Genomic DNA, 22,811 nt, shown 5'->3' with positions numbered 1-22,811 from the left:
CCACTTCCCTTGGAAGTTGGTTCCAGATCCTAGCCACCCTGACTGTGAAGTACTTCTTACAGATGTCTAATCTGAACCTACTCTCCAACAATTTATAGCTGTTATTCCTTGTTATGCCAGGGGGCGCTAGGGGAAACAAGGTCTCTCCCAAACCCTTCTGGGTCCCCCCTAGTGAGTTTATAGATGGTCACCAGGTCCCCCCTCAGCCTTCACTTGTGAAAGCTGAAGAAGATTTGTTTCTTGTTACCTCACTCACTACAAGTCATCTCAGCTGGGACTTGAACCCAAACCTCCCACGTGGTAGGCAGGACCACTGCCACACAGCCACCACTTTCAGCAAGATAGCTAACTATACAACACCTTCCCTCACTAAAGGTATGAACAGATAAAACAGTTAAGCCGAGTTAAAAGACCTGGGTAGAAATTCACCATGTGTTCGCTGGTCCCCAGTAATACATTTCATGGCTCTAGACCATGGCAAGGTAAGCTGGGGCAGTTTACTCCTGAATGAAACAGCTGCTAAATTACCCAGTTTATCTACCTCCTCTCACAGTGGACACACAAAAAGATTATTGCAAATCAACTTACATATAGTGAATTCCCTGCTTCCTCCAAGCCCTTTTTAAGCATGGGTTAATTGTTTCCTTGGTCCATATGCCAGAACCTTAAGTTTACTATTGATTTTAATGACTTAGATGTAGCCCTGGATTTCTATTTTCAAAGGGTTTGCATTGCACAATGTTCATAAGCTCTTTCAGAAGGCTTCTTTGACTCTCTTGTTTCACTGTTAATTGAGGATGGCTTAGTAGAGACAGCTTGCAGTGGAGCTCATGGCAGCAAGCTAATTGAGCCAATTAGGTACTTTCAACAAGATAAAAGCAAGAACTAACTCTGCTTTGGGATATTTACTCATAATTTAGCTTTAAAACATTCAAAGAGACATGGAAATATTTGTCATTGTTCTTCTCTCTGTTTTTGTCTTTTAAAGAAAACATGTATTAATTATAAGTTTAAAAATTAGTGCACTATGTTGGGCAGCCCGGAACTCATTACTCGATATTCAAAAGAAGAACTGTCTTGTGATTAAGGCACTGAACTCAGAGATTCAAAAGATCTGGGCTCAGTTGAGAGTTGTTTTGCAAATGCCCTCAGTGGTCTGAGCAAGTCACTTACTCTCACTGTTCAGTAGCTTCCCACCTGTCTAATGTGGATTATGATACTTCCCATTTGTCTGATCTATTTAGATAGCAAGCTGCACAGACCAGGGCTGTCTCTCACTATGGTCTGGCACAGAATCTCATGCACTACAGTTCTGATGTTATTCAGCACACTTGTAATACACATATTAAATGATATAATCTGTAGTTATTCAAAAACTACAACTGTATTAGGATGGTCGAATTACTTCATGGCTGCATACCATCAGGTATGATAGATTCCTGCTAGCCACAGATCTGGAAGGCATTGATAGCATGTAGACAATTCAACTCCTTAGGATAATTGCTAAAGATTTGTCTTTTAAGGGAGAAACTTTATTACCTGTCACTAATTGGTAGGCTAGCCACTGCAGGATGACCAGAACCAACCAAGCAAAACTATCTTTAGCAGAGAGCAACTACTGATATGCATGCATGGGCAAGTACGCACATATGCGCGCGCGCGCACACACACACACACACACGCAGAGCTAATGTTTGCCCATGTTTTAAGGAAGATAAGGTTATTCTTTTTTGCCCTCCCCTGTTAAATTACTAACCTCCCAATGAATATTCAGAGAATTAGACATATCACTCTTGATCACTGATGAGAATTCAAGTGTGAAGCAAAATGAAAAATGTGAAAACCAGGCTTTTAAACCTTTTATTAAAAACAAAAAAATCCACAAGGATTTGGGACTAGGCGCTAGCATCTTTAGAGAATGTCACTTTCCTTGCTTTAATACTTGAAAACTTATGGCGGGCGTATTTCAGATAAACACTCCCTGAAATTTAGCTTCCAAATGAAATTAAAGCAAGAGCTAACTACTAAGACTGAGCCACCCCACAAACGGTTATAAATTTATCTTCATAAGCTTAAATTTTAAAAATAATGCATTTGTGTCTTGTGACAGATGCAGGCAAGGTTAACAGAATCCTGTCATGGTGGATACATCTGGAAGCAAGGACAATAGCTTATTTTTTGCCGAGAAACTACAAATGTGGCTTTTGGGCATGTTCCAAGCATTAGCTGCCTGCCAAAGACTTGAAGATCATTACAAAGGTCCTGGGCATTTCTGTCAAGAGATGTCTCTTCAACAGGCCTTCCATCTGCTAATGTTTTGTTAAAATAATGCATGACTCCTGTACTTTTTTGCCAGGCAACCTCCATGTGTTGGAATTATGAAAAGAAAAAGAAAACCATCTTACACAATTTGCCATGCTCAAGTTGTAAAACTGTTTCTTCGAGTGACCATATGACAAGAAAAACTGACTTCATAGTTTGTTTCAGCTTTAGTTAGTCTACCTCTAGCCTCATAATCAAATCTCTCTCTGGGTTTCTGCACTGAATTGTTTTTCTTATGGGAAACTAACTTTGATTTTCAACTCATCAGACAGATCCTTAACATCAATCAGGTCACTTGCACATCTCTTACTGGAGTAATAGCTTCTAAGGAAATACTTGAACCCTTTTAGCTTGATGCATAATTTGTTTGAGAACCACTTCAGTTTCCTAAAGCATTTTACTTGAAGTGTTGACTTCATAAAGTGGACTATGCTGAAATACCCCACTGCACAAGAATGTATGGGTGCAGATTCGGTGGGCCAGTGATTTGGCATCAATTTCATATTTGATTCCTGTGGGTTCCTTTAAGTTTGAATCATTGAACATTGAAACTGAACCATTATAGACTTAGAAGATGTGGATCATAGAACACATGGCTCATATCAGTTCAGGTTTCTTATAACATTCCACTCAAGAGTTTTAGAAACACACTACATGTCAAATGGTTACATGTTGGTGCTTTGTATCCAAGTAATACAGTGAGGCTGCAGAAAAGCAGAAACACTTTGAACTATGTGAAAAAATACCATACTGTTAGCATAGCCACATGCTGCAGCATCAAGTACAAGATTCAAAGAAGGTGAGCTAAATAGGACCAAAAAAAAAAAAAAAAGGTCTCTTAGGGTCCCAAATTCTCTTCACTGTGTTAGTCTTTGTCACTGCCATAATGTGGAGCTTTCAAATCACTGAGCAAGATTCCCTCTTATTTTAACTGTTCAAGGAGAGCATCTGTTTTGAAAAGTGTTGCCTAGCTAATGATCACAAATACCTTTAAGGTAATTTGCAAGAGTTGTTCTTAAAATTTTGTAAGTTATTCTATAATTTTGTAAGAGTTATTCTCTTATCAGAGGTTCAGATTTTCCAAGAAATCCCGACAATTTCTAAAGTTTCTCCCCATTGTGGGCTAAATAGATCTTGCCCACCAATCCCTGCAGGGAGGTATTTTTTCTATCCCATGCAGCCTTTCTAGCAACTTGCCAAAGTTCTATCAGAGAACTAATGTAGTGCCAGCTTTCTTTATCAATCACACACTCTCATTTCAATCTAATTTGAAGTCTCTCCACAAATGATGGCTATTGACATGGTCTGCTGATCTGACATATTTCACCAGTTTCAAACACTATTCCTGGCTAAAGCAAAATCGGTGAAGTCAAACAACCTGCAACACAGGCAAGAGAACCAGTCAAAAGGGAATAGAAAAGCCATTCTTGCTTTATATGTTCTCCATTTCAAAGCTGGCATGGAAAATTAAAAGTTGACCATTTTCTTCCATTACTATCCAAATGAAAATGCTCAGGATTTATTTGGACAAGCCAAACACCATAAACTCTGTCAATTAGTAGGATCTCTCAGAGCAGCGGTGCTCAGAAGTTTCTTCCTCTGTTCAGCCCCTGTAATTGCATCAAGTTGTTATTGCTCAATGATATATCCACATCTACATATAGAAAAGCCTCTGTGGTGACATTTCTTCTTGTTCTCTTCTGTCAGACCCATCAGAACTATCAGAAGAAATAAACCTTCCTTATTAAAAAGGCTGGTTACAAAAGTAGCAATGTAGATGTTTTGGTTGGGATGACCACTCACAATTAGAAAATTCTGATGCTAGCTGATTTTAGAAATTTAAATGTTTGACTTGGATTTAAGTTATTTGGTCTCCTTTCAGCTTTTCTTTTATTATGTTCAGCTCCAAAAAGATTTTTGGGTTTTCAGGAAAAAATGTCACTTCCACATTCAATTTTGGCTGTAGCAAATTGAGTCTGTCACTGCAAGCTACTAGCCAAGTGCCCGTGTACACAGACACAAGCTAATCCTGGAACATCTAAAGCAACCAAATACAGACTCTCTCATCCAAATAGAAAGTGCCGCCTGCTGTCTGCAGTTGTCCAACAGCAAGTTCATCTGCATTTGCCAACTTTTAAGTTTTCACAAAAAGCAATGGCAGATAATAGAAGTTTCACATTTGCCAGACTCCTTTTTCGTTGCCCCTTGGCTTCTCACTAGGGAAGCTGGATCAGTTATTTAATATGCACATTTGATGCCTATTACAGTTGTACATCAGGTATCTGCTTCTAGACATAATTTAGGCTTTTAAGAGGTGCTGCGTAAGTATCTCTCACTATCAGGTGATGTCTGTTTCCATCCTCTGAGTCCCTGGGAATGACTCTTGCACATAGGTTAGGGAAACAAAACCATCTCTTCCCACTGGGTTCAGCCCTTTCTCTTGTGTGCTTGCCCCATATCCTCAGCTCCCACTGGTTCCTCCTCACCAGTGTTGTGCTCCACACAAGGAAGTGAAGAGAAATTACTTTCTTACCTCTTCATCTTACTTTTAGGCCTAAACAGAGCCGATAACATTTTTGCTTAAGGCAATGAGGAAGGATTATCATTGTATAGCAAGAGCAGAATAATTATTCCATCTGAGGGAAGGAAGTGGAGGTGATGTATCTGAAAATGCTGTGCTTGGTTGGTTCTAACTAAGACCTGTTCAAATATTTAGCAAGGAAAGAAAACCTCCCCTCATTTGACCTTTTATATGTTGTACACCCCAGCACCTGGAAAACTGAGGTTAGTCTTTATATTTGCCTCTAAGCCCCATAGGATCCGAGCATCTCTCTATTTATCCCGACAAAACCCTTGTGAGGTAGAGAAATTCAGTTATATTGCTTTTGTAGATGAGACACAGAGACTATGGTCCATCAATAACTTTGACAGTCTAAGTCAGGAGTTGGCAATGTTTTTGGGCAGAGTGCCAAAAGAGCCGCAGCGTTACTTGTAAGATTTTGGTGTGCCATGGAGGGGCCTGATCCCTGTTGTGGCAGCACAGCGTCTGCCCCTTCCCCACCATCCACCCTGAGGTGCAGGTGCATCCACTGTGGCAATGAGCTGGGTCAGGGCTCTGTGGACCCTGGTGCAGCTACTTGTAGCCTTCTGTCTGCCTGGCACAGCCAGCCTGGGCTCTACGTTTGCCCCGCCACCCACCATGGAGCCCAAGCTGCTTGCAACAAGTGGCAGGGAGGCTATAAGCAGGTGCACCAAAATCCACAGAACCCCAATCCAGCTTGCTGCTGGTGGCGGGTGCACATGTGCCTTGGAGCAGATGGTGGGGAAGAGGCCAGGGCTGTGCTACCACAACAAGGATCAGGCCCCTTGCAGCTCCCCCATTATCAGCCCTAAGGGCTGGCCAGCCAAGCAAAATGTCTCCACATACCACACTGGCACACATGCTGAGGATTGCTGACCCCTGGTCTAAGCCTAACTGACACTGACAGAAACCAGTATCAGAGGAAGGAACCTTAAATATTGTTGGGAATCTAGGCCTAAATGACTTGCCCAAGGTCACACAGGGTGCCTTGTAGAGAGATAGAAATGAAGTTCTGCTTTTCTACAGCCCAAGTGAGTGGTCTGATGACTGGGACATTCTTCCTCTTGGTGACAAAAGCAAAGACTAGTAGTGTACCTGACATGGGAGTACAATGCCTGGGAAGTATATATTGTCAGAAATGGTGATGGGGAGGGGGAGTGGAAGAAAACAAAGAGCACAAAAAGACCGTATATTTCACTGACTCTCTATGGATGAAACCGCATCTCTAGGAATTTCATGGCAGTAACTAAGGGTCTGATCCAAGGCACATTGAAGAAAATGGAAAGATTCTCATTGCAATTGCCTTAGTAGGTTTTCTGGATCAGACTCAACACAAATAACCTACATTGCCATTGTGTACAGTGACTTAATTGTGACAGGAGAACAGGTAGACTAAAGAACCTGTTTGATTACACACACCATGCTTTTTGATTATACACACCATAAACCACGATTTAGGTAGGTCCCTATAGATATTAAAGAGAAATTAATACTAATCAAGAGTTTACTGCTGTCATAAGGTTAGCAGGACATTGCTTCCAGCATTTCAATACCCAGGAAAAGTCACAAAAAGGGGACAGGCTTTTCTGCCAATGTGAAGCAAGCTGAAGATCTTACTAATGTGTTTGTCACATCCACACTTCTGTTTGGTAGCCTAACATGAATATGGGGAAATGATCGGGAACCAAAAATGTTGCTTATGAGCTACTGTATATAAAGCCATGCTCCCTGGATCTACTATCTTGGTTAATACCTTGAGACCTAAGGGGATGTGTCCACCAAAAGGACACAACTAGATGCTCTTGCAGACACCAGGTTTTGGTTGGATTGCAGACCCAGACAAAAGTGGCCCCAACAAGAGACCCAGAAGTGCAGCTTACATGTACTCCTTATAGTGATGAGTTGGCTCAATCTAAGTTGTGGGAGGAGCAGCTCCAAACCAACCCCTGAGTACTGATTCCGCATATCATTGACCATTTTAGAAATAAAGTGGAAGCGCACTGACTGCAGAAGTCAACGATTGGAGCCAGGGAACAAAAAAGCAAGCTGCTGAGTGGCACACACTAGGAAGCTGTCTCTTCCCCATAGCAAAATAACTTGGTGATCATACAACCTGTTGCACCAGCAGTGTAGTAAGGCAGTCATGTGACTGTAAACACAGTGTGCATTCAGTGGAATTCACTCAATGGAACCACAATATGCAACTAATTTAATGGGAGATGACTGAAGGGTGGAGGGACACCAGAACTGCCTGTGCCACAGACAAATCCTAGGTGGGGAGCAGTGCAGTTAGGTTCCAGCAGGCAAACAGATATGGGTGAAAGTCCCTATGATGACTCCCACTGTTCCAACTGGCTGCAGTCAATGTGGACACCAGAGATGGCCCTGGGAATGTTGAAGGATATTCCTTTTGTTATGTTATCAGAGAAAGATGGAAGAGGGTTAATATTAGAGCATTCCAACACAAATGTGCCAATGCCAGATTCACTAGCCCACTATGTGAGCCCACTGCCTACTCTTATAAGGAAAACTACATTTGGGGTAATGGTTTCTATAGTCATGAATCCTACTGGAAGTTAGGAAACTCCAGCACAGACATGTTAGGGCTAAGGGCCTGCACCCAGCTTAGGGCCTGCTGAGTGAGTTCAACTGCGCCCAATCCCTCTAAGCTAGGGACAGCCATTCAAAAATCCTGTGCCTGAATTGATTCAGTCTTTGCAGGTTAGTCTAACTGGGCTAGGCTAAATCAGTTTTGTAACCAGACAGACATTTCAGAAATGCAGGCACATGCTTGCAGTGGTGCAGGAAGCTACAGCAGCTCTTCCTTCCCTTCCATAGCACTGAGCTGGGGGGGCGGGCGTGGCCAGGCCCAGGAAGGATGCTCTAGTGCCCAGCAGGGAATTGATAACACAGTGTTTATCATCCCTAATTCAGTATTTATCACCCCATCAAGAAAACAACAAAGGGGCATTACCAGCTACCTCTTGATTCTACGTGTTGATTCAGCACAGACTGTAGCCAGCATGTGGTCTGCTAGCTAATACACAGACACCTCTCTACAAGGCAGAGGAGGAGGGAATTCCTGCTTAACAGGGGAAAGCGGGGGGCATCCCGTAGTCTCTGGAGCTGCAGGCAGGGAGCAGAGGGGAAAGGCCAGCCCTGCTGTGGAGCAGACAACCCTGCCGAGCCCAGAGAGCATGCCAGGATGTTGGCGGTCTCTGGTTTAACTCAAACCAGCAAGAGGTCTGGGACAGACTTTGCATAAACTGGTTTGACCCAAATCAGTTAAGTCTGATACTACATTCAACCACGTTTATCTCAAACTGGTTTCAGCCATTTTCAAACTGGTTTATGTGCACTGAACATCTGTTCTCTTCCAGGTTTAAACCAACTTCTGAACACTTAAACTGGTTTATGTGTAATGTCTAACCCTAGTTCTATTTGCTGCAATCATCCAAGATGCGTTATAAACAGGGCCTAGTTTAAATTGCAGGGCCAGCTTGTGGTGTGGTGACTCTTTTAATCTTGGAGTTCCCCTTGTGTGTGCCCTGCTGCTGACGGGCAGACGGGCCCCATTGGCCCTGCAGCTTGCTCCTGATGGCCAGGAGGCAAAAATCACAGTTTTAAATATGCCACAGGTTTTGCCTCCTGTTCACTAAGCAGGAAGTGATGGGAAGCAAAAATCGCAGCATATTTAAAACCATAGTTTTCACCTCCCAGCTATCAGGATCAAGAGGAGGGGCCAGTGGAGCCCCACTGCCAATCAGTGAGGGAGCACATGGGGGGAATTCCTAGATTAAAGGTGCTGTCGTGCTGCGAGTTGAACCCACGATTTAAATCAGACCCTAGTTATATATCAGGTTGACAATGTTTTCTGGCCGAGTGCCAAAAACACTCACAAACTCAACTTGTAAGATGTTGGCATGCCAGGGACAGATGGCAGGGGGGAGCCTGATCCTTGTTCTGGCAGCACATCCCTTCCCCACATTCCACCCTAAGGCTCGCTTGCCAACCAAAAATCCCTCACGTGCCATGTTCTGGCATCCATGCCAGGGGTTGCCTACATCTGTTGTAAACCCAGTCCTTCGAGCTGAACTCCGGTTGTTGAATGCTTTACAGAACCACAGCTATGCCTGGTCTCTGGCTATATCCTAGCCTTTTTTTCCCTGATCTTGTTGTGTCTCCTGCCTCTACCCAGCTCCTCTCTCCTGCCCTCACTCCTATCAACCCCAAATGTGCACAGCCATTTCCTTTAAGTTCCTTGAATTCACCTAAAATGCTGTTCACACTTTAAGTTTTCATAGTGCAGAAGAATCTTATGAATGGGTCTGTTTTTTCCTGAGACCACTGAAGTAACGACGAGGGCTGATCAAGACAACGAATCAAGAAAATGGGCTGGATTCACTGCTGGTATAAATTAAAATTGCCCCACTGGAGTCAGTGAAGTGGTGTTGCTTTAGACCAGCCCAGGAATCTGGCTCAGCATATTAGCATGAATGGTTCATGACTACAGTACCCTGCCATGCAGAACCTACTTGTGATAACGCATTTCATTCCTGCTTATGCCTGTCTGCTCCCTCTCTCCCCAGCTATTTAAAGGACTTCCCCTCCCCCCTTCCCTGCCAGACTCAGGCAATTATTATTATTTATACAGAAAAACACAGGGTTCTTGCACTAAGGAGATCACGGTCTTGCTCTAACAAACTGAATCCCTGGGTCATATACTCCCACTCTGGCCCAACGTAGAGGACAATACAAACAGATTGGATATGCCTCTTCTCCACTATCACTGTTTCTCTTCTCTACTGCTCACTTCCCCTATACTTCAACCACTTCCCCCTGACACACATCTCTGATCTTACCACTCCCCCTTTTTAGTACATTTGAGGGACAAGTTCTAAACCCCCACCCAGATGCACAGCATTTTGTGCCCACCACCGTGCAGGTTCAACTTCAACACACAACCCGGTCCAGCACTCCGCATTTCTTCCCTTGCTCCTCCACTCCCCACCTCCAGCTCCCCACTCCATCCCCTTGTAGCTCCCACATTCTTAGTATCTCCACTTTCCTGGCTCCCTGCACCACCCACTCCAACTTTTGCTTCCTCAAGCATTCAACGACTGCATCCCTGCTTACTCCTTCCCTACTTTCTGCCCAGCGCCTACAAGCTGTTTCCACTCCTTTTTTCACTTTAGGACACTAGTATGGGAACTCATGGGACTAGGCTCAGAGCCTCTACCCAGGACTACTGGAGTTCTCTCCATTCTCTGAAAGCTTAGAGGCAGCTAGCAGGAGAGAGGTGAAGGAAGTAGCTGCTCCATTCTAGCCACAGCAAGTGCAGGTAGCACCCACAACAACTCCAAGTGTCACTTGGGATCACCATGCACATACTCCCCAGCATAATTCCCATCTTGTCCACAGCTGTGGCTATGAGAGGTCTTGAAAAACATTCCAAGTCCTGGAGCTTGATGGAGAAGGATGAGAGGAAGGCAATGACAGTTTAGAGGAGAACACTTTATGGTTAAAGCAGCAGGAAGGTAAGTGGATTTTAGTATCAGGAAAGCTTTACTGCTAGTAACAGTTAATATTTCATGATCTCATCTTTCTCCTATACCGTAGTAAGGAGAGAACAGAAGGGGGTAAATGAAATACACTATCCAGAAATACACAGGCATTCTGCTGAGTGAAAGCAGCATCTCTCAATGGATGTGTTATCTGCCAACCTGCTATGCCACTATAACATTCTTGGAAATAATCCTCAGGTTCTAATTACAGCATCTCTTTTCCTTTACAGTTTCCCCAAATCCTATCTCAGCAGATTTCAGCACTGGCAGAACTTGCTTCTGATGTGTTCTGTGATGACACCACCCTCTGCTTCAAACTACCCCCTTGTTTTTCTTTTCTATTTGAGCTTTCATTTAGTAACTGCCATGCTATGAAGCTCATCAGAGACTTGCTTTCAGCTGTCCTCAGAGACTTTGTCTATCTCTGGTGCTTACCCTGCTTCCTACACTTGTCCAGCAGAAGCCTTCTTACTGATGTGAGCCTTAGGTCTGGTTGAATACTAGAAAAAAAGCTGGTTAAATACATTGTCCAATAGCAAGGGACAATATTCCTCAAATAGTGTTTTCAATTTATACTATTAAAACACCACTATTAACGCACCATTTTCATTGGACCCCACTTAAGACCTCCTTCCCCTCCCCCAATGCTACCAATTCTTAAGGCTGGCATTTCTAAAGGAAAGAGATGAAGGATGGTAGGTGCTCCCATCTCATTGGACTTCAACAGGAACTGAATGCATAAACCTCTCAGACTCCCAGTGAAATCCCATCCCAATTTTTTAGAGAGTTAGCATGAGAGATGCTATTAAAAAAAAGTTCTACTGCGTTGTTTACTTCCTAAAGTGTTGGCACTGACTCTACATGTGGATATATAAAGTCACTTCCTGTGATGATGTCTCATTACTATCCAGAAATGACCATCTCCAGGAATCACAGGCATACAATTAATAGAAATCCAAGTTGAGGCTAGAAATAAGACTCATTTTTAAGTGGTGTTTAAGTACCCATCCCTGCACAGAGTGCTAAATAAAAACCTGATGCAGACAAGAAGGCCAACTCTTAAGTGTTCCCTTTACTGAATTCACATCCTGGTACTCTGCTGATTTGAATAAAAAGTTATTGGCAAAAGGTTGCATCGGTCCAGCTATTGAGACGATAAACCAAGACACATTTTGTATACTTGGGGGCAGAGGACCCAGAATTTCACAACCCACCCAGAGAGATCCTAGCAGGAGCCCTCTTTGGCAGAATACAGGGTTGGATGCAACTATGAAAAAGGACTTCTGGATCAGGAAAGGGTGATTTTGTCTGGTGTCTGCACCTGTGTGGATGAGCAGCATTGTACTCAGTTATCTAGAGGAGGGGGAATAACACAAAGCACCTGGTTCCAAGTTCTCCAGTCATCAGCCATGATTTAAAAAGCACCATTTCAAAACAAGCCAAACAAAACCAGGGGCCTGAACTGGAATGTGCATATAAGAATAGTAGAAATTGACCCATAAAATGCCCTTAGTCCCCTTCCCTCCTTTGAATCCTGGGGAAGCAATATTAAAGTAACATATGATAGCTCAAGATCTCATTGACATTCAGTAGGAGTTGGTAATTAATGGCTTATATACACAACAGCCTTCATTTAATCAAGATTATCTACAGCAGTGTTTTTCAGCCTGTGGTCCACAGACCCCTGGGGGTCCACAAACTATGTCTAAGGGGTCTGCAAAAGATGACTATAGTCAATCAGAAGTATGTGAACTCACATTTACAATTCAAAGGGGTCCACACCTCCATTCAAAAATGTTTAGGGGTCTGAAAATGAAAAAAGGTTGAAAACCACTGATCTAAAGCATGAAATCTAAATGGATTAATTAAACTGCATTGAACCTCTGTGTGGACACTAATTCAAAATTAAAATGGCCTTAATTTGATTGATCTGAATTTACTCTGGAGATGAAGCAAGTCAAATAAATAATACCCTTTTTAGAATTCTGATTAAATACATCTAAACCAGGGGTTTAACGCAGTTTAACTAATCCACTTCAAAAACTAATTAGGATGATTTTTTGAGCGTCCCTCAGTAAAGAAGCCCAACATTTTACTCCTGTAAAAATACTGGCCTGAGTGAACTGGCAGTCTGCATAATGTCCTGAGGGCAACAAATACAGGCAATTTTCTGCAATGAGATTTGGTGGATTAAGATCCAAATGTAAGGTTTCTTCCAGAGCAGGGCTGTCCAACTTCTAAGTTGCCAAGAACCACACTCCCCTCCCCCTCAAGCCACACTAGCAGCAGTTGCATGAACCGTGCCTAGACTACATGCCTGGGTGCCCCCTGATTGCATTGTATGCCTCCCTGCTGCACCACGCACCCAAGCACCTCTGCCACTGCACTATGTGCAGGGTGCCTCCTCACTGCATACTTGGGCACCCTACGGCTGCATCTTATGCTCTCCCTGCCCCTGCTGCTGCTCACTCACCCTTAGCTTCCTGGCTATGAGCTCCCCCTATGCACTATAGTGACTCCAGCACCCCAGGCTGTAGCCCCCCCCCATCCTCTGGGGCTGGAACAGGACAGGAAAGTTGGAGAAAGTGGGAGCTTGAAGCAATTGGGGGAGCAGAGGCTGGGTGGGAAACCAGGGGCTGCGATTAACCCCTTGTAGGCTGCATATGGCCTGTGGGCCACTAGCTGGACAAGCCTGTTCCACAGGATTTTCATTGAGGTACTGCCCTGACTGCTTTCACTAACTGTAGCTGTGCCATTTGACTGAAAAGAAAATATCTTCTCAACCTACACAGGGCTTGCACTATCGAATCGTGTGCAGTAATATCAATCTAGCTTATTGCTACACAACCTAACAGCATAACTTCAGCTCAGTGCTAACACAGTAGATCAAGAGTAGCTAAGAACTGAGATCCATCCTACCCTTGATGCAGGAATGAACTTAATCTGGTGCTTAACCACAGGTATGAGACCTTGCCAGGCCACACTGCTGCTGAACTGAGCTAGTAACCGCATGTCTTAGACCCCTGCATTCTTCAGCTTCTGCACAGATACTACAATATAGCTGGGGGGTATAGTTCAGACCCATTCCAAGCTTTACCCCCTTTTGAGTTTAACCTTACTGTCCTCAATCTAGTTTTGAGGTGAAGAACCTTCTACATTTCAGGATGAATAAACAGCAAGTTCATAATGGCACCACCTTGCTGATCCCATTAGAACAGACTTGGCATTTGACAAAACAGATTGTTGCTGGCAAAAGTTTATGCCTCTCTGAACCAGTTAGTCTCTAAGGGTGTCTTTACATGTGCTCCAGAGGGTGGGAGGGGGCACTTTAATTAGTGCAGCTCTTGGGAGCTGCTTTAATTAAAGTGCCCTCAGCATCTCATGTATTCAGCTTCCCATGCTTCAAAATGGTGACAGGGGCACTTGAACTAAAGCTCATTTGCCAAGCTTAATTAAAGCACCCCTGCCACCATTTTGAAGAGCAAGGACACTGAATACACAAGACGTGGAGGCTTCTGGAGCGTGCTGATTAGCACACTCCAGCAGAGTCGATTAATTGAGTCTGCTCTGACATGCTGTTAATTACAGTGCATTGCAGCAGATGTCCTACGTGTCTACAGGCACGCTAAGGTACCATCCTGCCCGGCTTTCTGGTTGTTAGAACTAGTCACCCAACACTGATCGCAATCGGCACCAGCTGCAACAAAGCAAGTGTAGCAGTGGCATCAAAGCAAGTTTTGGTAACACATGCTAAATCACAAAGCCCTTACTCATCTTTCATTTAAGATCAGTCATTACGCTGGGACCTTTATCTGCTGACATCTCATCTTTTCACTGTCAATCCCATTTAGGCTAAATTCAAAATGTTCTCCCTCCCTAGTCTCCACTGATCCCTGTCCTAGGCCATCACATCACCCACCCCCACCAAAGTAGCTACAGAAGGATGAAGCTGTCAAAGCTGAGGGAACAAGAATAAAGAACTCAAGGTCATGCTGCAAAAGCCATCTATATAAATCCCTCATGCTCCCAAGAGTACAAGGGAGCCCCACCCCTATTAACCTTTCCATGAGTCTCTTATCCTCAGCAGAAGAGTGTAATAGAAGCAGGTTTGGTCAGGCAAGAATAAGGTGGTGGTTACCCACACTCCTTCTTGCTCAAAACTGACCAATCCACTGCTTAAACACTGTACATTGCTCTCCATGCATTGCAACAACACTCAGACAACTGATAGCGTTGCTGATTAGGCAGTAGTTTTATACTTACACTCAGCAGGAGGCACTTATTTTCTTTGATGGCACCTATACAGCCCACAAAGCCGATGATCATCACGAAAGTCCCTGTGACGATAAGCAGGTTGGCAGCCGAGAGGGATGGGAAAGAGGAGGAGAGGGTAGCAAAGTTTCCTTGGGTAACAGCCAGCCAGATGCCCACTCCAAGGATCCCACAACCACCAAGCTGAGAAAACAGGAGGAAACAAGTAAGGTCAGTCATAGCATCCAGGCAATTCTTATCATCATTTTCTATATCCCAGTGGTGGCTAGCAGTCCCACTGGGCTAGGGTCTGCATATATACACACTACGAGATAATCCCAAGCCTAAAGTGCTTTCAGCCTCAGCAAACAAAGGGTAGAGGAGGGCACCTTTATTATCCAAGCTTTATAGATAGATAGGACACTCTGGCACAGAGACAGTCACAAGAACAGAGGTCTCACTGAGTGTGCAACAAAGTCAGTCATAGAAATCTACATAACTTAAATCTCTTATTCCAGAGACCAGATTCAGAGGCCAGATCATAGGGGGTAGGTAGCTCACCCATGTCAAAAATTCCAATTACAGTCTACAAGAAAAGGAAGCAGATGGAAAAGATGGTCTGAAAACTTTTGAACTTTGAAGAGGCAATGATGCATAAACCATAAAGTGAAGATGACGATGATTATGACAAAAAGTCATAAAAAAATTAAAACTCAAATTAATCTTCCACAGTGAGCCACGGGTTCAACTAATGCGTCCTAATTCTTTGTCTCAACCACAAAACCAGTCACTTCCTTTCTTGTTCTTGAGGGAGCAAAAAGCACGTTCAGGAATCAAAGGTGGATTGTGGTCTGGTTGGGGGCTAAAATGAAACAGGCACAATTTAGGTAACTCCAAGAGCTGTCTAGAATACACCTTACCCTCTACACTACATCCACACATGCTATTGCCTAGACATATCTTCTAATCCTTATACACATTTATAAAAGACTTGTGTCAGAACACCATATTTCTGTCCTAACGAGTGCCTATGTCAGAGAAATTCTCTTGATCCAAGGAATGAGGGTTTATAGCGTGAAGGGGCCATAAGAGGAAAGAAAATTCTCCATCTTTCTGGTATTACAAACGGTAATAACACTCATCCATACTGTGGTTTAGTCAGTTTGTCATATTGGCTCTCTGAGGAGAATATGAAGACTTCCTATCTGGTCTAGGAAAGCACAAGGAGAGATGGAAGAGTACATGGTTCCCAGGTTGCAATACCAAGAAGGGCTTGACTGAGAGGCAGGCGCAGCCATCATGGGAAGGGTAGGGAAATAGAATTGATAGCTATGTCCCACAAGCGAGCTTTTTAAAAATGCACACATTTATTAGCCTGCTGCTTACAACTTAGAGAAAGTCTGCAGAATGGTAACAATTCAAGTAAAGCTGAGCAATTAAATAGAATTAAACCAAAGGGGAATTTTGCATTATAATAGTCACAGCAGAGCATCACTTAGGTTTCTTTCTTTCATTATTTCTTCTTAAAATAACAATTTTATGGAGCTTTATAATTGCACTTCATTATTCAAATTATTAAATGCTAAGAAATAAATCGCATTCATAAAGTAATAAGTCACATGTAGGAGCACTTCACTTAACTGTCTGCATAAAATGGATGAACACAAGAATATTATGAACCAAAACAAGGGAAAAAAACACAGCTAGTACAAAACCCAGGAACCAGACTGTGGAAATGGATGAGGGAAGGGAAAACCAAGTAAAATGTATCTCTCAAGTGCCTATTGCTCCCATCAGTTGTTTGGGACAGTCTGTACTGTTGCAATGCCTTTGTCTTTCACCCCATTCCAGTAAAAGGCAAGGCAAGCCACAGAGCTCAGAGCAGAAATAAAGGGGAGCATGCATAAACTTAAAGGTATTTTCCAATAGTTTAACCTGTTCCCTTTGCAGCAGTCAGCCTATTTTTGCAGGAAGCTTTTAAGAGTTGTGACCAATACCTTACGCCAGCCTTTTGGGATTGAATTGGTATCACAAAGAAGAAATGGATCACAAGTACCAAAACTGGATTCATCCCCGGCCCTTATATGGAACTCATCTAAGTCAGAGAGCTCCTTATGTCCTGTCTCCTGCGACATACCCTGGACAAGCACCAGGAACACTAACTCATGCTAGCTCAAATATACCCTGCTACATGTTGGCATCACCAAGGTTTCTCAGAATGCCTAATTTGACTAATTTATGATCAAATGGGCTGAAGGTGCCCTGATGGGCATATCTCCAAGAACTGATGAGTGGACTTTGAAAAGCTATTAATAGAAGCAATGAAAGTGAACAGTGGCTTCAACCTCCAGCATAAGAAATTAGGCTGGATATTAGAAGAAACTTTATGACCACAAAGGTCCTTAAGCATTGGAAAAGGCTACCTGGAGAAGTTGTGGATTCTCCATCCTTAGAAGTTTTCAAGAGCAGGTTAGACAGACATTTTACATGGTTTAATGAGGAATGATTCTGCCTTGAACAGGGAACTGGACTAGATGACTTTGTGAGGTCCCTTCCAGCCTTACTTTCCTATGAGCAAAGGAAACACTAATTTGCCATCTAGAAAAAAAATCTTAAGAATTAAGACCTATCCAACTGTAGACCAACATTTAAGGAAAAGTGGAGTCAGACCAGATGAAAGGGCAGGAGTTAGGACTAGTCAAAATATCAGCTAACCCACTCCTGGGAAAAATCCTCAACTAGCAGTGGAAATAAATGCTAAGATCTTGCAGTTGTTTTCTTTCCCTCTGAATTTCATTATCTTATGTCTCAGCATCAACCTCTGAACCCTGGGCACTCTAAGGCAACACAAATATCTCAGTTAAGCCTCCCAAGTACAGATGCCCAGGGGCAACAGAGGTATCCATTTGCAAAACATTTAGCTAGCATCTTTCATGTGCCATTTATGAAGCAATTTGGTGACACCAATAAAACTCAAGGTATTTCAGCTCCTTTAACGTTGTCATTGTTATTTAATTGCTTTGTCTGATACTAAATGCATCCAACTATATTCTGTAGGATATGAGCTGCATCTCGCTAACTAGAATTGTTCTTAAACAGGCTGCAATCCTGGCTTCTGTAATACCTGCTAAATTCTTAGGATATGAAGGATATCCTAAGATATAAAGTCATCCAAATACCATTTCCCTTAGGATAATAGGTTTCCTGAGGGTACTCTTCCTCTCCTCAAACTGGCATTTGATTCCACAGGGGCCTCAGAGCCTTTCTAACATCAAAGTTTAGCTGTTAGCATATTGTTTTTGTTTGTCAAAAAAGGTCAATCACTGCAGATCCAACAGCCATGTACAATCTCACAAGATTGCATGAAGAAACAGAGAACAGTCTATGTAAATACTACAGTTTGGCAGCACACAGCTCAAAATTTTTTGCCACTTTGCTAGCATAGGCATATCACCAATGTATACCAGCTGATGATTGGGCCCATTGTCTTCAAAGGGAAGGGTGGAGCTGTTCATTAAGGTGATTGATCAAAGGCCGACAGGCTACAAATGCTTCCCACAGCATTCCAGTGTCTTGGGAAATGACTCTTTCAGCAAGCGAGCCCAACTCATTCCCCCTGGCTCACGCCAAGGGATCACAGAAATACTTCTAGCAGGAAATGGCATCACACAGAACAGCAGCCATACTGTCTTAATTCAGTTATGTTCATTTTCCTTGAATTACAGCTCCCTCCTTAAGGGCCCCACATTGAAATCACCATCTACTAAGTTCTGCCTGGAGCAACAAGGGCTCCCAATCAGACCCAATCATATTATTCTTTCAGTGTGGATGTCACAAAGCACTTAAGACGCATTTAAATCTCCTTTTATAAACATCCCTTGAAATAAACTTTTAAGCACAGGTTTAAGTATTTTCCTGAATAGAAGCTCAAGGAAGCCAAAGTCCATCAAGGTCAATAGGGCTGTGTCTAGACAAGTGCAGCTGTTTGTTTCCCAGGGACAAGTAGCAGCGACACATCTTGTGCCACTGCTACTTATCCCCGGAGAACACACGTGCTCTGGCACTCAGCTGGTTATGCTTGGTGCGGTAGGGAAGGCCAAGGCCAGCAACGATATTGGCCCTAGCAGCCTTACCTGGGGTCCTGGAGGGCTCGGGGAGTGTGGCTGTGGCAGGCCAGTCTCTGCTTTTGAGCAACGCTTGCTGCCACCCCTGCTTTTTTATGGAGTGGGGCTTTTTGACCTCAGAATCTCTCAAGGTTCAATCCCCCCCCAAAATGCTGCAAAGTAGCAGCGTGGTGCATGCTTGCATGCTGAGTGTGTGGTGCCACAGAGTGGTCTGTGGTGCCACATACCACACATCCACGCTATTCTGGATGCAGCCTAGGACTCTTTCTGTCAACATCAGCAGAATTAGTATCTAGTCCCCATTGACCAAATGGACCAATGATGAGTAACTTGAAGTAGGCCCTTCTTTACCAGTCTCCGAGTCTACCAGTGCTGTTTCTCTCAATCGAAGACCCCAGGATTGAGACAGGTCTCATTGATTTACATTAGTGATTTTGGAGCAATGAGAACCAGTGTAAAAATGTTGTCGTTGTTTCTCTGCTGCCTGCCTGTCTGTTTTGATTTCTTCCTCTTGATGCCTAAGAAGATCCAATTTACGGATAATTTTACTGAGTTATTTATGCTGTTCTTTGCCTCTTTTTTTTTTCTCTCTCTCCCTCTGCTTGTTTGTGCCAAGGAACTGGCGGAAGAGTGATGAGATGATAGTTCCTGACAGCTTTCAGAGCTTGCTGCAATGTGAAATAAAACAAAAACAAAACCACTAATGGAGCTGCTTTTGATAGCTTTACTGCATTCAAGAAGGCCCCCAAATTGTCACAGTGATAGCAGACACTAATCACTAAAACAAAAGAGCAACAGAAAGACTGCAGCAGTGGCTTGATATATTGGCAAATAAGTACAAGCCTGCATTGATTTCATGTAGTGTGAGAGAGCTGAGTCCTGTTTATCAAAGATGACACCTTCTTCCAGATCACTGACAATAATAGTATTTGTTCTTTGAATTGAAAAATTCATAATGCTGTTTTGCCCAGTTATTTACTCCTTTGCCAATGATATCCCCAAAATAATCTGAAGGCAAGGTCTGAAGCTGATCATACCTACCTGTACCAGTGTTTTGTTTCAGTATTAGTAGATATTTTTATCCTCGTATAGCAACTTTCTTTCAGAGAGTCAACAGTGGGACAGAGAAAGAGGATAGCTTTGCAGTTAAGATACTGCAGTAGGACTCAACAGCTCTGGATTAGATTCTTGACTCTGCCACAGACTTCCTGATGCAAATCAAAATAGCTTTATTCCTGTGAATCTCAGTTTTCCATCTGTAACCATGCATTCCTTTGTCTGCCTTGTCTGCTTTTATAAAATATTATATGCTTTTCAGAGCAGGGATATATATATATACAATGCATAACATGTTAGAGCCCTAATCTTTAAAGGACCCCAAAGGCACCACTGAAATCCATATAACAACAACAAAGTGTATCACAACAAATAATAAATATCTAGCCCAGATGGTGTGTGAGTGTGTGTGTGTTATCCCTATGAATAAATGAGAGCATAGTAATGCACGCTTGGTCCCAGACCCTTAAGAAAGAGAATCTACAGGCACAAAAATGTTCTCACACCAAGAATAAATTCAGAGGAACTCCACTGACAACAGCCAAGTTTCACCAGTGTAAGCATGATCAGAATTTGGGCTAAGGTGTCCTGATTCCTTGTCCCTGTACTCTAATAGACAGAGCACATCTCCTCCAAGCAGCCTCAGGATCTCAGCCATGTTTAGACCCCAAATGCAACACTGTTCTCTTTGCCCAGGTAGAATGTGATTCTGTGTATGTCTATGAACCACAGCATGCATTATGTTCTTTGCAGCAGCATACATATAGAGGGCTGGATAAATAGTAAAAAATCAGATCTAGTTCATGAAATATGGGGAATGTTGTGTCTGTACAAGGAGTCTTTGCATGGAGACAATATAAAGCATGCCTATCTTTCCAAAGACAGCTACTGGGAGACTAAATACAAGCTGAAAGTGTGCACATCAAATCATGGAGAGACCCATCAAATTAAGAAACAATTGTGCTGAATTAAATGGAGCTCTAGCAGAATCAGATGAACCTGGAACGGAAATGAAACAGGCCCTGAATATTTGTACAAGGGAATCTTCTGTACCATGCAAACTGAAGAGAACAAAGAGGAAAAGGATATACTTTGGTGAACAGGCAAAAACAAAGGCAAGAGCTTATTATTTGTGCCTGAACCAGACTTCTTTGAGTTGGCTCCAGGTGCACTCTCTCCTCTGAAAGTCTTGGAGGTAAATGATCTCTGTGGGCAGGGAGTGGAAACAGCACAGAAAAAAAATCAATTAAGTCAAGTCCCTTTCCTAAATTTGACTTTTTTCACTCTGAGCAATTAAAGTCAAGTTTCTTGCTGGGAATTTGGAATATGCCAGACTCCCTTTCTCTATATACCCCATCAGCAGTGAAATGCTGTTACCTTCAGGATTTAGTTAAGATGATTGCCTTATCCCAGCTGAGGCTCCTCACTCTGGCCCCTAGCCCAGGTTACACTTAAGATGTGATTCACCAGTTCGTTATATGGTAAGTAGTTACATGTCACACATTCAATCAGTTAATAGTGTGATAAAACAAGGAATAAGCTACAAAGTTATCACACAAAAATGCATAATAAATTTGTGGCTGGTTCCTATTACATCATTAGCTGAATGTGTGGCCAGGCTGGAGCTCCCACCCATGGAGTGTGACCCTGTGGCTGGAAGCCCTGTCAGCTGATGGGGTTCCCAGCTGCACCATGCACCCCTGTGGCTGGAAACTCCCAGCTGTGAGACCAAGGTGTGCCCTATGGCTGGGAGCCTGGATCAGCTGGAGGAGCTCCCAGCAGCAGGAGCACACGATGCACCTCTGTGACTGGGAGACCCATCAGCTGACAGGGCTCCCAGTCACAGGAGCCTACTACTTGCCAGTGCAGGAGGAACCCAGATTGTGATCCCAGGTTCCCCCTGCATTGGCAATAAGGTGTGATGGGACCTGATACTTGACCCCAAAATCATGCTTCCTGCCATGCATGTGTGGCATGGCAAGAAGCATGACTGTGAGGATTGCACATCAGATTCCATGGTGTCTTTACGTGCACATCTTCCAGGGTTCCCTGAAACATGCACACCCAACAGTACACATCTAGACAATAAACACATATATCATTTATGAGAACAATTTCCATAGGGAAATTGAGGCCCTCCCCTGAAATTGCCCTGTCCATAGCCCATATTTATACAAACCTAGGGAATTTCTTGTCTGGCTGGTTGCAACTCTCTGGCCAAACAGTTGGGAGAGGAGCGCTGGATTTACAAAATAACAAGTACTGAAACCAATTAAAGTAAATACTTGAAACTGCACTAAGAAACAAGCTGTCAGCAAAGGCATTCGCTGGTGTACAGGAATACTACAAGAATCATGGCTAAGAGCTGCTTTGGTGCTTTACAATATGGCCTGTGGAAGATGGGGGAAGCATACAGCTGCACTGTCTTAAGAGCAAAGCAAGGATCATATTGTGACTCCAGGAATCTGTGCCTAACCTTCTGCACAGATGCATTCCTTCTACTTCTACACTAATGCAAGTGCACAAGCTGTCATATTATGTGGGAACAGGATCAAGGCCCTGTCTACTTCCCGAATGTAACAATGCACGTCCAGGTAACTGGAGGAAAAGATGAGGAAGAGTAATAACTTGGTAGTGAATACTCTGCCCTCTAAACAAGTGCTTTATACAACAGAAAAAGGGGTTCTTTATGTCTCTTTCTCCTGCACAAATAAGCCTTAATAAAGCCGATATATTTCTTTTCCAAAGGAGTTTTCAAGCAGTTTTCATAGTTATTTACATGTACAGAATATAGCAGTAGTTTATTCTGGTGGTGATAAAGCTTTGGACAGTTATAACAGGGTCCAAAAGTAAAGATGGCAATCTATTCATGAACACTTTCTCTCTCTCTCTCTCTCTCTCTCTCTCTCTCTC

General features: G+C 43.2%; 1 protein-coding gene across 1 annotated transcript in view; it reads right to left on the bottom strand.

The window, feature by feature from the left end:
• The window catches only part of TSPAN4 (tetraspanin 4), a 367,592-nt gene that overhangs the window by 116,500 nt on the left and 228,281 nt on the right, over window positions 1–22,811 (bottom strand). The window contains exon 2 of the mRNA XM_019551972.1: window positions 14,731–14,922. Within this exon, the coding sequence (XP_019407517.1) occupies window positions 14,731–14,922 (192 nt within the window). The remainder of the gene's footprint in view (window positions 1–14,730; window positions 14,923–22,811) is intronic.

Source organism: Crocodylus porosus, unplaced genomic scaffold, assembly GCF_001723895.1.
Source record: "Crocodylus porosus isolate Cpor-Errol unplaced genomic scaffold, CroPor_comp1, whole genome shotgun sequence".
NCBI lineage: Eukaryota > Metazoa > Chordata > Crocodylia > Crocodylidae > Crocodylus > Crocodylus porosus.
The sequence above is the reverse complement of the archived record's forward strand: the minus strand, read 5'-3'. Positions and strand labels throughout refer to the sequence as shown.